Source organism: Cervus canadensis, chromosome X (genome assembly GCF_019320065.1).
Source record: "Cervus canadensis isolate Bull #8, Minnesota chromosome X, ASM1932006v1, whole genome shotgun sequence".
NCBI classification, from domain to species: domain Eukaryota; kingdom Metazoa; phylum Chordata; class Mammalia; order Artiodactyla; family Cervidae; genus Cervus; species Cervus canadensis.
Genome location: NC_057419.1, coordinates 140,730,655 through 140,745,819, shown reverse-complemented (window position 1 = coordinate 140,745,819; position 15,165 = coordinate 140,730,655). Strand labels below are relative to the sequence as shown.

At 42.6% G+C, this 15,165-nt stretch overlaps 1 protein-coding gene and 1 long non-coding RNA gene across 3 annotated transcripts in view; one reads left to right on the top strand and one right to left on the bottom strand.

Moving 5' to 3' along the window:
• The window catches only part of RNF128 (ring finger protein 128), a 98,242-nt gene that overhangs the window by 60,245 nt on the left and 22,832 nt on the right, over window positions 1-15,165 (bottom strand). The window contains exon 1 of one of the 2 annotated variants that reach the window (XM_043459085.1): window positions 2,256-2,992. The exons of the other annotated variant lie outside the window; for it this stretch is intronic. Within the exon in view, the coding sequence (XP_043315020.1) occupies window positions 2,256-2,745 (490 nt within the window). The 5' untranslated portion in view covers window positions 2,746-2,992. Of the gene's footprint in view, window positions 1-2,255; window positions 2,993-15,165 lie in introns of those variants that run through there. 2 annotated transcript variants of the gene reach the window in all.
• Window positions 3,048-15,165, top strand: part of LOC122435145 — a 45,839-nt gene continuing 33,721 nt past the window's right edge. Inside the window, exon 1 of the long non-coding RNA XR_006267596.1 lies at window positions 3,048-3,153. This is a non-coding gene — a long non-coding RNA (uncharacterized LOC122435145). The remainder of the gene's footprint in view (window positions 3,154-15,165) is intronic.

The following is a 15,165-nucleotide window of genomic DNA, read 5'->3' as shown; positions in this document are numbered from 1 at the left end:
TAAAAATTCATTGCTACATCTCAGATAATAATTCATTTTTTTAAAGTGTCAAAACACTCTTCTGAGTTTTAATTAAGTGATCGATATTTAGGGCTTTATTTCTATATAGTATTCTGAAACAAAAGAGCCATGCTTAGATTACCAGTGTATTTGTCTTTACCCTGACAGTTGTGTAAGCCTGTTTGCTCATTAATTTTTTTGCATCTTGTTAACATCAGCCTATTATAATAACTGACTTTTAACTGAGTATTTATTATCTGCTAGGTAGTTTACACACGTTATCCTTAATGATCACAGCAATGTAAATATCTCCATCTTACAGATGGGAAAACTGAGACTCAGTAAAGTTCAAAAATCTGACCAAGGACACAAAGCTATTATGTGGTAAATTCAGAATTTGATTCTCATTCTTAACTACAATGCCTGTGCTTTTCCTAGTACACCATACTATCTCTCCACAAAGTATAAGATGTATGCAGAGTGCCTGGAACATAGTAGGAACGCAAAAAAATTAATTTTATTGTCCCCTAAAACTATCAGATACATATAAGCTTATATCCTTAAACAGAAGTAGTATGAAAGCAGTCTAAACCAGAACTCTCTAATTAAAGAGTACTTTTCAATTCCAAATCATCCGTGCAAACGAATCTCATTTGGAGGAGGCAAAGTCAAAACCTTGCATGTAAGTAGCCAATTGAAATGGAAGGACTTTAAAATTTATGAGTCCTTATTCTTCCTTTCTATCAGCCTTTAAAAAGTCTTTTCATTCTAATCAATGAATTATCAACCAAAAGAGATGGAGTTGCTGCTATCTTTACTCAATATAAAATCTAAGAATCACAGCATTTTAGAGCTGGAAGGGAGTTTATTTGGTTCATTTTTGTCTCTGCACAATCTGCAACTTGGCCTCCCCCTCCTACCTCTGTACTACCATTTGACCAAGTGAGTAACCTGTACAAGGTCACAAAGCTGGTAGAGGCACAGAAGGGACTAAAATAGGCTCAAATCTCCTGAGTTCCAGTTCAGTGCCCTTTCCATTATACCACCCAGCCACTCTGTCTACAAGTGCTCTCTAGGCAGGGCCAGACACACTGTTTTAGGAAAAACACAAAACCTTCAGTAGCTAAACAAGCAGATTCATCTCTCCAGTGACTCCTAAAAGGATAATCACTTCATCCTCCTGGCAAACCTGTGGGAGTGGTTCATTCTTAGTTCTTTTCCATTTGATTGAGGAGGGAACCCAGGTTAGACTTCAAATAAGTTGCTCAAGGTCACAGGACTAGTAAGCAATGGAGCGAGAATTTAACCAACATCTGACTTGAGGCCCAGCTCTCAACAACTATGATATACTGCTAGTTTGTGTCTCTGCCTTTTTATCCCCCCACATTTTTTTTCTTTGTCTTTTGGGGCCTGGTATGAATACATAAACACAAATAGGGAGAAGGTTTCTGGAAGGATAACTGAAAAGGGAAAAAGAGTAACCCATCTCATCTGCACAAATGTAAGATCTACCTCGATTACATTTTCCAACGTCTAGGTCCTTGCTAGCCTCCTGCATAAACCTCTCCCTTTTAAGTAATACTAGTCACCTGTTTTGTCACTCAATAAGCTAAATCAGATTTTTTTTTTTCCCAGAGGCCAAGGAAAGCAGTGATGCCAACAGTCACTTGGGACCTGAGACCCCGGGGCAGAGAAGGATCCAAGGGCTGAACATAGCTTCCAACAAAACTGGAATGAGGTTAACAGGGCACAGTAACACAATCTTGTACCTGATTCGAGGAAACACGCAGAGAGAACAGAGAGAGCAGGGGGAAAAAATCTGCGGCGGGCCTGAAGCTGCGAATCAGGACAAGATTGAGGAAGGGATTTTCCAGATGGGCTTCTCGGTTAGGCTGCCTCCCAGTCATATCAAACCCAATGCCCACTACCAATGCCCACCCCATGCAAGCACCCTCACAAACAGCAGGAAAAGACGACGCAAAGAACCCCAACAGTTCTCGAGTTGCCAGCCTCCGCACTCTGTTGGTTTTTACCCTTTTCCACCAAAGAGGCAAATTCTGAAGGATTTTCCCGCCCAACCCCCCATGCAGGATGAAGCTGGGGAAGAGAGGACCCTGCCTCACTCGATGGGGACAGAAAGGACACTCGTCTTCCTTCGGAGCAAGGGGATAGGGGGAGGAATACCCTGAGAGAAAAATGGGAAAAAACGGCCTCGGCAGGGGTTTGATGGGGCGCAATCGGATAGCTGCACTCACCCGGGTGAGACATGGGGATGACCTCATTGCGGGTCCCCGGGAAGTTAAAGATGACGGCTCCAGACGCCCCTCTTTCGTAAGCCAGATGGATCTTGTCTGCGAAGGTGCAACCCCCACCGCGCTGGATGAGGGCCAACCAAGACACTTGCACGCTGCCCCAGTCCCCCGGGACCGTGGGCACCGTGAAATTCGTGTGCGGGTTACAGGCGTTGAGCGCCCCCGGCCCGTCGGGCGGTACCAGGACCCCAGCCACGGGCTCGAGCGGCGAATCCTGGCCGTACACGCCCTCCTCGCTCAGCTCCCACACGGTGCGGTTCACTCCGGTGTGCGGAACCCGCCAGGACACGTTGAGGTACGCGGTCCACACGGCTTCGGCTCCCCTGGAGCCGGGGGTTTGCGGACTCAGAACCAGCAGGAAGCACCAGGCCAGCAATCGGGAAAAGCCACAACCACCGCGGCAGAAGATCCCGGCCCCCAGCAGCGGCCCCATGGTATGCGCGCTGTGAGGTTCCCTAGGGCCCCTGGCACGCGCCTTCCCGACTCTCGGCGGGACCCCGGCCTGGGCCAGGTGCGCGCCAGGTAGGGAGAGGACCGGGAGAGACGGGCGCGCGCGGCGGGCCGGGTCAGAGCCGGCGGGCACGTAGCGTCGCCGGAGATGTTGCCGCAGAGGAAGCCCTTTGTGGCTCCACTCCTCTCCGCGACTGCCGGGGCCGCGTCGGGCTCCGGGGTTTTAGCGCGAAGCTCCGCCCCGTTGACTGGGGGTAGAGGTGGCTGGGAGGGAGGAAAGGACACTGCGGGACCGCCTCTTAAAAGGGTAACAGGAGGGGAAGGCTTTAGACGAGGATCGGAAAAATGGACAGGTGAACTGTGGAATCAGCGCGAACAGAAACGCTCGCTGGTAGGATTCGAGTCCATTTTGAACTGCAAGAATGTATTTTTTTCCCTCGTAACGTTTGCCCGCAAGGCTGTCAGGCTTAAGGTGCCAGAATGCGAAAAGTACTTCTAAAAAGCCCAGATCTGAAGGGTCTGAGTTGCAGTCCAGAGAATTTGTGTAGGTGGGTGATACCTAGGCAGGCTATTTACTAATTCTCTAAGGGGAGAGGGGCAGGAAGAACGCATTATCTTTTTTTTTTTTTAATTTTTCCTTTCCTGCTCTAAACAAGCGTCATACCTGTGTATTTTCTTTTACCCTTACCTCATCCTAAATATACTGCATTAGATGCCCCTTCTCAAGCTAATCTTAGCTCTCAAAAAAAGAATGACTGTTTTCATACTCCTCGAAACTAAGCCTCTTCCATCTTCCTCAAACCAGATTTACCCAACCGGATATGTCTCTGCCAACTCACGACCTTAACTACATAATCTTTCTCTACTGCCCACTAACAAAAATGAGCCTGATTCACCTTGACAATTCGCTCATGGCACTTTGGCGTTAAGATTTCTCCTTACTTTAAGTATACAATTTTCATTTACCCTGTTAGTTGTTAATTTAGTGTGTGCTCAATAAATAAGCATGGATTAAACGAAATTAATACTTCTGGTGTCTGACACATGGATAACCTTCGACCTTGGCAAGATTACTTCTTACTTCTCCTTGCCTCAGTTTCCTCATCATCTGCAAAATGGGAGTGATAATAGTACCTACCTCACAGACTTGTCCAGATGATCAAATGAGTTCATACATATAAAGCCCTTAGAGCAGTGCTTAGCAGAGTATAGGGCTTCCCTTGTGGCTCAGCCGGTAAAGAATCTGCCTGCAATGTGGGAGACTTGGGTTGGATCCCTGGGTTGGGAAGATCCCCCGGGGAAGGGAAAGGCTACCCACTCCAGTATTCTGGCCTGGAGAATGCCATGTAGTGTATAGTCCATGGGGTCGCAAAGAGTCAGACAGGACTGAGAGGCAGAATATAAAAATTATTATCTGTTAAATACTATTATTATTAAACAGTCAGGGACCCAATACTTTTTAAAGAATATCAAGGTTGTTACTTTGAGGTAATAATCAGAGAAAGTAATGTTCAGAATGTTTAGTTTTAACAATTTTTTTCAGTTCAAATAAATATAATTTACTTTATCCAGCCCAACATTTGTTAGGTTCCTAATCAATCATTTCACACCCGTGGCCCAACGTTTACTTAATCGATATTATTTGCAAAGATTAAGCATGGGACAATTCTGCACTTGATACTCTTATGGTTTGAGAGAAACCTAGAGGAAAATTAATACCATAACTAAATAGCACCTAGAATCCAAATAAATGGGCAATTTTGTGAACCATGAACTGTAGGTGTTGAAAGAGACTTTAGAGGTCAAGGGAAGTATATGGGACCAATAGCATGGCACCCCCAACTACTGATTATGTTACTCTCTTAGATAAAAATTACCTAGAGTAAAACAAAAGGATAGCATCTGCCATCTAAAGAAATGGTATGATTCCAGAAATTGTCTGAAATTACTGGTAAAGAGCACTCAACATTCAATCAATATTACTTGCGTGACAAACAACTATATGGTACTTTGAGGAAACAATGTGTTCAAAAGAAAAGAGATCTTTTATGAGGTGTTTACAATAATGAAGTTTGGAGAGACATTTATTAATATTCATTCTGTCTTTTCTTAAATATTTATTGCAATCTCCTATATGCCAATCATGGGCTAAGCATTGGGATTAAAAAAATAAGACACCAACTCTGCTCTCAGAAAGCTCATAAATTATTTTTGATGAGACAAATAAGCAAACTGATCATTGTATTATGTATAGAGTGCTGGATGTATATAGTGTAAGAGATATGCTAGAGGTAGGTGTAGGGCAGTAGTGGGTGTTAGAGAAGAGGAACTAACTCAGACTGGGAAGTTAAGAAAAAGCTTCCCAGAGGAGGTTACAATTGTGCTGATTTTGAAAGTGTCAGCCTTTCTAGACAGAGAACAATACAAGAAAAGGCATTGACGCATGAAACTGAAAATGTTGAGAAACAACAAGTAATACAGACTCTATAAACACCAAGTGTTTGGAACCCAGAGTACAAGAGATAAAGTTATAGAGGTTCAAAGGGTTCAGTTCTTGAGAGTCCTTTGGGTAAAGTTAAGGAGTTTGAACTTGACCCAAAAGCAAGGAGTAATATAATTAAGATTTAAGCAGGGAGTAATAAAATCAGATCTGAATTTTAGTGATCATTATGGCTTCTCTGTGAATAAAAATTTGGAGGAGACAAGAGTCTCCTGCAGGGAATCCTCTGTCTGTAGGGAACCCAGACAGAGGATTGTTGGCAGTGCTCTCCAGGTGAGAAATGAAAGTGGCCCAGACTAAATAGGTAATGGACATAAAGAGAAATGGACAGATTGTAGTGTATTTTGGAGATAGAATCAATAAGACTTGTTTGGAGGATGAATGAGAGGGAAGAGTTAGGGACTGCTCTGAGGTTTTTGACTTGGAAGACTGAATGGCATTTAATTAGGAGGAGGGTTTTAAATATGTAGACTCAGTAGGAGGAGAAATTATTTCAGTTTAGACATGTTGAATTCAAGGTGCCCATGATGTAACTAGGTAGAACTGTCCAGCTGGCAGTTGAATTTTCTGGTTACTGAACATCTACTAAGCACAAGACACTTGAGAGGTACAGGTATACAGGGACAAATGAAACAGTCCCTCCCCTCAAGGAGTTCATAGTTTAGTAAGAAAGTCAAAGTGTTAGTCACTCAGTTGCGTCCGACTCTTTGTGACCCCATGGACTATAACCTAACAGGATCCTCTGTCCAAGGGATTCTCCAGGCAAGAATACTGGAGTGGGTTGCCATTTCCTTCTCCAGGGGATCTTCCCTACCCAGGGATTGAACCCGGGTCTCCCATATTGCAGGTAGATTCTTTACCATCTGAGCCACGAAGAGAGGCAAGCAAATAACAGCATAGTGTAATACATGTTATCACTGAGAAGAGTATAAGATGCAACATGGGCATGGGTGTCTTTACGAACAAATAGAGTTAATCAAGGAAAAAGAAAATAAGGATATTCAGACATAGGCAATAGATAATAAATAGCAGGGAGCATTCAAGAACTCCCATCCAATAGTTAGGTATGTCTGGGGAGCAAAGGGGGAGCCAGGAGGAATGGAGCAGGTCAAGCAGGTTGTACCAGAGCATGAAGTGTTCCGCAATCTATGTTAAACAGTGTAGGCTCAATGCACATGTGTGCACACAGAGATATAAAGTAAATATGGCAAAATGATAACAATTGTTGAATCTGGATGGTGGGTATATAGGTGCTTGCTGCAATATTTTTTCAACTTTTCTCTATATTTTAAACTTTTTGTAATGATGAGTTTAGATTGTAAATTTATATTGAAGTGGATCAAATGAATGATATTACCAGACCCAGGCTTACATATATCATCCAAATTGTATTAGGGCACAACAGACTTGGTATTGAGGCTAACACCCTCACCCTAGACCATTCTAGCCCAGTGGTGGAGATGGAGGTATCAGACTATCATAGCTTGATGACATGAACTGTTAAAAATCATCCTGTGAACTCCCCTTGCTGTGAGTCCACCCTCACCAAGCAACCTTCTTATTATCATTTAGCTCCTCATGTAAATATGCCTACAGGGAGATAATGCACTGATCAGAAAACATTAGTATCTGTTCCTCTTAGAAGTTATACTTCTCATTAGAAATTAATCAGTTGGCATTCTGACTTGTATATGGGTCTCTTGTGAATTTGGTTAAGCATGAGTCAGTCCCCAGGAGCCCAGGCTCTGGTTATACTACCAATCAAATTGCAAAGCTTATGAAGCTAAGGACCAGACTGTAGATCCTGACTGCATTAGAGTGCTCCCATTTTATGGAGCCTTGTCTGGGTAACTCTCTGGCTTTCCCTAACCAAATTCATCTGTCTCATTATGATTTCTTTTCAAACTGCAGAGTGAGATCTGTCGATCAGGAGCATCGGCATTGTCAGTGAGCTCCTGAGAAGTGAAGACTCTCAGGTTCCACCCAGACCTGCTGAATCAGAATCTGCATTTAAACAAAATTCCCAGGTGATTTGTAGTCTACTCTGGGGTAGACTAGAGTATTCCTGACAGGTAGCCAGCACCCAGCCTCTGCTTGAACACTCCCAGTGTCAGAGCTTACTACCTCCCAGAGCACTGCATCCTGAATAGTACTGCGCTTTTCTTGTTAGAAAGTTCCTATAGATGTACTGTGATTTTGTTTCAGTCTTTCCTCTTCCTCCCATCCAATTCTTCCTATCCCAGCTCCCCAGAGTTTCCATGCTCTTCCCCAGCTGTATTATCAGCACTCCACCAGGGTCTTTGCTATGAGCAGTTTCCCTGTACCAGACTTCACCTTTTCCTGGCTCTCAAACTGAGTTTACCACTTCTAGATGTATTCCTTCCAGGTCCTACTGTCCCCAAGGATAATAAGAGTTCGTTGAGCATTTATATGCCCTTTACATGCATTATCTCATTAAATTCTCACAACCCTCCATTATTATCCTTATTTTCATTAAAAAAATTTTTTGCTGCACCTTTGGCACGTGGGATCTTAGTTCCCCGACCAGGGATGGAACCCGACCCCCTGCCTTGGAGGGCAGCGTTTTAACCACTGGACCACCAGGGAAGTCTGCTATTATCCTTATTTTCAGAAAAAAAAAACTGTTTCAGAGAGGATTAGCGACTCCCTAAGCTCATATAGCTAGTAATAGAGTCAGGATTTCAATGCACTTCTGACTTTAAGTATTAATAGCCAATAATGACCCAGTATGTTTCCTCTCGAGAGTGGTATTTGCATTCTAACATTGCCTTACACCCAAGAAGGAAAGTTCATGTGAAAAGTTTCTTGCGTGCATTTCAGTCACTGTGATCAGTGACAGAGATATATTTGGGCCAGGAGTCTTTTTCAACTCCTCAAATCCTACCACAAAGGCTAGCCTTGCCAAATATGTATATCAGCAACACTGAACTGAAAGCCACCCTGAGCAGTGGTAAACAGAGTTTACTGCAGAGTTTACTGCAGAAGCCACAGCAGGGTACCACAGCAGCTGATTAAGTTCCCGGTCACATGGAGTTTCTGTGGTGGTGCAGAGATGGACAAGAGCATTCAGCCTTTAATATGTCTCCAGGAAATGAGACGCCACATCTGGCTTCTTACCATTAAATAAGTGGCAAAATACCATCTGGGACAACTGGTGACCTGGCATCAAAGCCATGCTGTAGCCAAACAGCTCGACAATATAGGTGCAGAGAATGTATGGCAACAAATTTCCACTTGAGGATAGCAAGAAGAAGATGGCAGTGTGGAGAGAGCAAACAGCCAAACGAAACAGAACCCTAAACCCCAAATGTGGTGCTGTGGCATACTTTCAAATTATGTCCCATGACTTGCAAGTGCAGGTAAACTTCAGTCAGCTCAAGTGGGTATACAACCATTAGAAAACAACAGATATTTTTTTAAACAAAGATTTCATGCACTCAAAGAAAAGACAGAATTTCAGAGAGGGGCTTTACAACAGTAGGTGTGCTATATCTCAATCTAAGAACAGTCTTCTCATGCCTGTAACAGTAATAGCTACCATTGAGAACCTGCCAGGAACCAGACATGTTATACCCATGTGTTAAGTATTATATGCTACATCTTACCAGAGGAGAAATGTGTGCTCAGGTTAAGTAACTTGCTGAGGTCACCCATTAGGGAATAACCTAACGATTGAATTGGAATTTGACTCCATGTCTTAGAACAAAACTACACTCTTCTTGTAAAACTTTTCATTCCATAAACTACTTACCAAAGTAGGAGTAGGAAAGAGACATATTTATTGAGAATTTACTATGTGCCAGACACTTTACATGTATTAATTATATCATTTGATTCTTACAACAAGTAATAAAATCCTATTATTTTCAGATGAGAAAAATGAGGCTCAGAAAAGTGAAGTTTCTTGCTGAAGGTCACACAGCTAGTAAGTGGCAGAGTTGGAATTCACATGGGAGTTATATTTGACTCCAAATTCTATGCCATTTTCATTTTGCTGTACTTCTTCTCCACATACATAGTGAGGGTATTACTACAAGGGGGAAAGATTTGTTGTTTTTCAGTCAGATCCAGTAACACATTCAACCTACTAAGAACCCCTTCACCAGAGTGCCCTGATTCTTGCTGAACAGCCCTAAAAATCCTAGATAACAGAGATAATGAAAGTCCATTTAGTCAAGTGCTTCATCATCCTTTATAAATGTCTACATCGAGTTGTACACAATGGCCCCCATGCTTGTGTGGAGAGGAGTGCTTGAACAAGTGTTATGTGTGGAAAGGGTGTTTTCTGTTCACTGATGCAAACTAGTACAGAAAGGAATCATACTGATAAGGACAGTGAAGAAAATTGGAAGTGAATTGTGTCAAGTTGATTGCTATGGGGAAGAGGAGTCAAGTTAGCTATCTTGAGTTTGGGGGGATGATTGTGGGGATCTCAGATTGCTAAAAAGGGATATGAGTAGGGAAGAGCCCAAGGCATGGGGTCAGCAATGGTTCCAAGGGGAAAGTTGGGCAAGGGAGGTGCTTGGAGGGAACGATGGATGTGAGTGATTTTTACCCTCACCTGCAGTATCAGGACAACGTTATCAGATTGGCCAAAAAATTTGTTGGGCTTTCCCATAAAATCTTACAGAAAAACCTGAAAGAAATTTTTGTTCAACCAAATACTTGGGAAATTAATCTGTTCTCATGCAATCTCTTCTAACTCTCTCTTTTTAGGTTTCTAGTAAGATGACTTTCAAAGAATTAAATCTGTGGACACAAGAGATTTCTGTATATTAAAAGAAAGAAAAACAACTGCTTAGGGAAAATGTTTTTAATGAATCGTGCCCTACAGATATGGCCACATATCTGAGGTTTATTTCCAATCTGTTTGCGCTACTTAGTAGACTAGATCCTGTTGTTATTTTTAACTTTGCTGTGGACTGGTTATGTGACACCAGGGAATTTTCTGTTTCTTCTTTCTCAGCTACAAAATAGGGATAATAATAATGAAAAAATTGTGTAGATATATTCTGAACTACTTAGTGTTTCTTCAGATTAAAGCCTACCACATCAGCTAATGTAGCTAAAATAAATTATCTAAGATTTTGCCACTGCCTAGGACAAATGACAGAATTGCTGGAGAAGGGAGTGGGCCTGGCAGGCATGGAGAAGATCAGTTTACTAAATTAGGGAGGGGTTGAGTTCTTCAAAATGTACATGGGCAGTATTTTTTTTAACCTACAGACAAAATGGGATTCCTTTTTAATAGGAGCCTGATTTGGTAATTCCTAGTAAAACTGAAGCTTCTGAAAAGCAGTTTAAGAATACGCATAGTTATAGTGTAGTGCATAATCACAATCACCTGTGAGGCCAAGGTTTACTCTTCAGAAGCTAAAGTGTGGGGCAAAGGTGGCCTTTGTATTCCAAGGGGCAAAGTCAAAAATTCACAGTTGCCAACAATATGCCTTAGGATTAGCTGCTGCTGGCCAGAGCTCAAAATCGATCAAAAACTGGGAGTAAACAAGTATCTGGTAATAATGATCAGGTACTAACACACAGTTGAGACAACTGAAATTAGCTGGTCTCCCACTCATGATTCACACAGTAATTAAGTTCAGTCACATCAGGATTAGATAAGTGTCATGGTTGTGTTGGAGAAGGCAGTGGCACCCCACTCCAGTACTCTTGCCTGGAAAATCCTGTGGATGGAGGAGCCTGGTAGGCTGCAGTCCATGGGGTCGCTAAGAGTCAGACACGACTAAGTGACTTCACTTTAACTTTCCCCTTTCACTCATTGGAGAAGGAAATGGCAACCCACTCCAGTGTTCTTGCCTGGAGAATCCCAGAGACGGGGGAGTCTGGTGGGCTGACGTCTATAGGGTCGCACAGAGTCGAACACGACTGAAGTGACTTAGCAGCAGCAGCTTAGCATGGTTGTGTTGGTCGCAGGAAACAGGCAAGAGACAAGCACACCTTCAACAAAAGGGTATTTTATGACTACAAAACTTACTTTGGTTTGACTTTGTCACAAATCATGCCATATAAAGTATAGGAACTTTAATGACGAAAAGTACTAACAGAACCATCACAAGGAAAAAATGCCCAGATCCATTGAACCACAGCACAACCAGGAATCCATAAAATAAATTCTCCCTTAGCTGCCAATCTTCCAGTTAGCAGAGGGTGGATACACTCTTTTCTAAGCTGCGTCCGTGTAACTCTGGGGGCAGATCGGATCAGTATCCTTCATGTTCTTTAGAGCAAAGTAGTTTGGATCTAGAGACCAATGACTTCTTAATATTCTGGATGTTGTCAGCTCTGGTGCCACAGAAAGCCTTTTAGGAGAGGCAATGAAGTGGCTTAGCAATGTTTGGTTTTTGTGTGGTGGGGGTGAAAAAGAGAGGGAGCAAGTAGACATTGAAAGCCTGAACTCCTATTTGTTTGAAGAGGTTCATCAAGTTTGTTTTAATAATCCCATCAGTTCATTAAACATCTTAGTTTTGCTGAGGTGGTGATGGTTGAGGTGTTTGTTCAGAGACCCGATGAGAGCATATGTTTGGGCTCTACAAGGTGTTTAGGGCCCAACATCCTGCTGGTTTTAGGACCTTCTGTTTGTTTAGATTCAAGGCAGAATGAACACTTTTCAGCACATACATTCCAGGAACCAGGCTATCTCAGATCAGTGCCTTCAACTCTGCCGCACATACGATATTTTCAGCAGAGATTTTCGAGTTCCAAGATAGATGGAATAGTCAGTTGCTTAAGGGTAGTGTGTGCATGGTAAGTTGCTTCAGTCCTGTCTGACTCTTTGCAACCCCATGGACTGTAGCCTGCCAGGCTCCTCTTTCCATGGGATTCTCCATGCAAGAATACAGGAGCGAGTTGCCATTTCCTTCTTCAAGGAATCTTCTGGACTCAGGGATCGAACTGGTGTCTTCTGCATCTCCTGCATTGGCAGGCAGGTTCTTTACCACTAGCACCACCTGGGATTCTGGCCTGGAGAATTCCATGGACTGTATAGTCCATGAGGTCATAGAGAGTTGGACACGACTGAGCGACTTTCACTTTCACTTAATTTTCCACCTGGGAAGCCCAAGGTTAGTTCTAGTGTAGATTTATAAGGCCTGCTGTTATCCTATTTTTTTAAACAGAATCTTAGCCCTGTTACTGTGAGTCGTGTTACATAGCAGTGAACAAGCAAAGAATGGACTTTTCAGGGAAAAAATGTTCTAGACTAATCCCACCTGATCACTGCAGTCAGTATTCAAATTAGTAAAATAAAATGTTTCTTTAACCTTGACCCTCTGGGTTGTAGAATGACATACAAAATGTTAAGTATATAAGTAATAAGTATCACTGAGCATGCAGGATTTATGATCTTCTCTTTTGGAGCTTCGGTGACTTAAAAGAAAATTCACACATTCTTGAATTCATTCATTAGAATAATAAATATTTTTTAGAGCTTCTAATGTCTACAAAGTCTTATGATAGTTGCAACAAGGTCCCTCCTTTAAGTATCTTAGTCTACTGGGAGTCAGTTGTACCAAGGAAAATTTTGTGAGCCCTTTTTGTTTTTTGCCTATGTCCATCTAGATTATAAGCAATACAAGCTTTAGTTGAAAGCCTAGTCTAATCTCAATAGCTTATTAATAAGGAAGAAAAGTGTTATTAATTTTCTAGACAGTTGTAAATAGCCTCCTAATTGATCTCCCTGCTTTTAGTCTCTGCCCCACTCCAAGTCATCCTTCATATTACTGCCATACTGTACTTTCTAAAACATAGCTATGATTATGTTACTTCTCATTTTGTGTATTGAATAGAGTAGAAATTTCTAAAATTCAAGGGCTAGGACCTCAACAATCTAGGTCCATCTGACCATTGTCTCCTTTATACCTCCACTTTACCATATATAGTATCTTCCATGCTATGGTGCATTTATTTATTTACATACCTTCTCCATCAGAGACTGAGTTCCTTGAGAGAAGGGATCATGTATTTTTCTTCTTTGTAGCCCCAGGTTTAGCCTGGGACATTAGAATACATTTGAAAAACAGTAAGTGGATGGCAGGATTTCCCAGGTGGCTCAGTGGTAAAGAACCTGCCTGCCAATGCAGGAAACATGGGTTTGATCTGTGGTTCAGGAAGATTCCCTGAAGGAGGAAATGGCAACCCACTCCAGTATTCTTGCCTGGAAAGTTCCATGGACAGAGGAGCCTAGCAGGCTACATGTAGCCCATGGGGTCCCAAAGAGTTGGACACGACTAAGCATACACATGCAAGTGGATGGCAAGAACTGTAGGGCAACCTGTTTAGTTTGCTGACTCAGTTCAGTTCAGTTCAGTCTCTCAGTCGTGTCCGACTCTTTGCGACCCCATGAATCCCAGCACGCCAGGCCTCCCTGTCCATCACCAACTCCCAGAGTTTACTCAAACTCATGCCTATCAAGTCAGTGATGCCATCCAGCCATCTCATCCTCTGTCGTCCCCTTCTCCTCCTGCCCCTAATCCCTCCAGCATCAGGGTCTTTTCCAACAAGTCAACTCTTCGCATGAGGTGGCCAAAATATTGGAGTTTCAGCTTCAGCATCAGTCCTTCCAATGAACACCCAGGACTGATCTCCCCTAGGATGGACTGGTTGGATCTCCTTGCACTCCAAGGGACTCTCAAGAGTCTTCTCCAACACCATAGCTCAAAAGCATCAATTTTTGGCGCTCAGCTTTCTTCACATTCCAACTCTCACATCCATACATGACCACTGGAAAAACCATAGCCTTGACTAGACGGACCTTTGTTGACAAAGTAATGTCTCTGCTTTTTAATATGCTATCTAGGTTGGTCAAAACTTTCCTTCTGAGGAGTAAGCGTCTTTTAATTTCATGGCTACAGTCAACCATCTGCAGTGATTTTGGAGCCCCAAAAAATAAAGTCTGACACTGTTTCCACTGTCTCATCTATTTCCCATGCAGGTGATGGGACCAGATCCAGATCTTAGTTTTCAGAATGATTGAGCTTTAAGCCAACTTTTTTACTCTCCTCTTTCACTTTCATCAAGAGGCTTTTAGTTCCTCTTCACTTTCTGCCATAAGGGTGGTGTCATCTGCATATCTGAGGTTATTGATATTTCTCCTGGCAATCTTGATTCCAGCTTGTGCTTCTTCCAACCCAGCGCTTTCTCATGATCTACCCTGCATTATAGTTAAATAAGCAGGGTGACAATATACAGCCTTGATGTACTCCTTTCCCTATTTGGAACCAGTCTGTTGTTCCATGTCCAGTTCTAACTGTTGCTTCCTGACCTGCATACAGATTTCTCAAGAGGCAGGTCAGGTGGTCTGGTATTCCCATCTCTTCAGAATTTTCCACAGTTTATTGTGATCCACACAGTCAAAGGCTTTGTGTAGTCAATAAGCAGAAAGAGATGTTTTTTCTGGAACTCTTGCTTTTTCCGATGATCCAGCATTATGTGGGCAATTTTGATCTCTGGTTCTCTGCCTTTTCTAAAACCACTTGAACATCTGAGAAGTTCACCGGTTCAGCATATTGCTAAAAGCCTGGCTTGGAGAATTTTGAGATTACTTTACTAGCGTGTGAGATGAGTGCAATTGTGCAGTAGTTTGAGCATTCTTTGGATTGCCTTTTCTTTGGGATTGGAAGAAAAAACTGACCTTTTCCAGTCCTGTGGCCACTGCTGAGTTTTCCAAGTTTTGCTGGCAATATTGAGTGCAGCACTTTCACAGCATCATCTTTCAGGATTTGAAATAGCTCAACTGGAATTCCATCACCTCCACTAGCTTTGTTCATAGTGATGCTCCCAAAGGCCCACTTTACTTCACATTCCAGGATGTCTGGCTCTAGGTGAGTGATCACACCATTGTGATTATCTGTGTCGTGAAGATCTTTT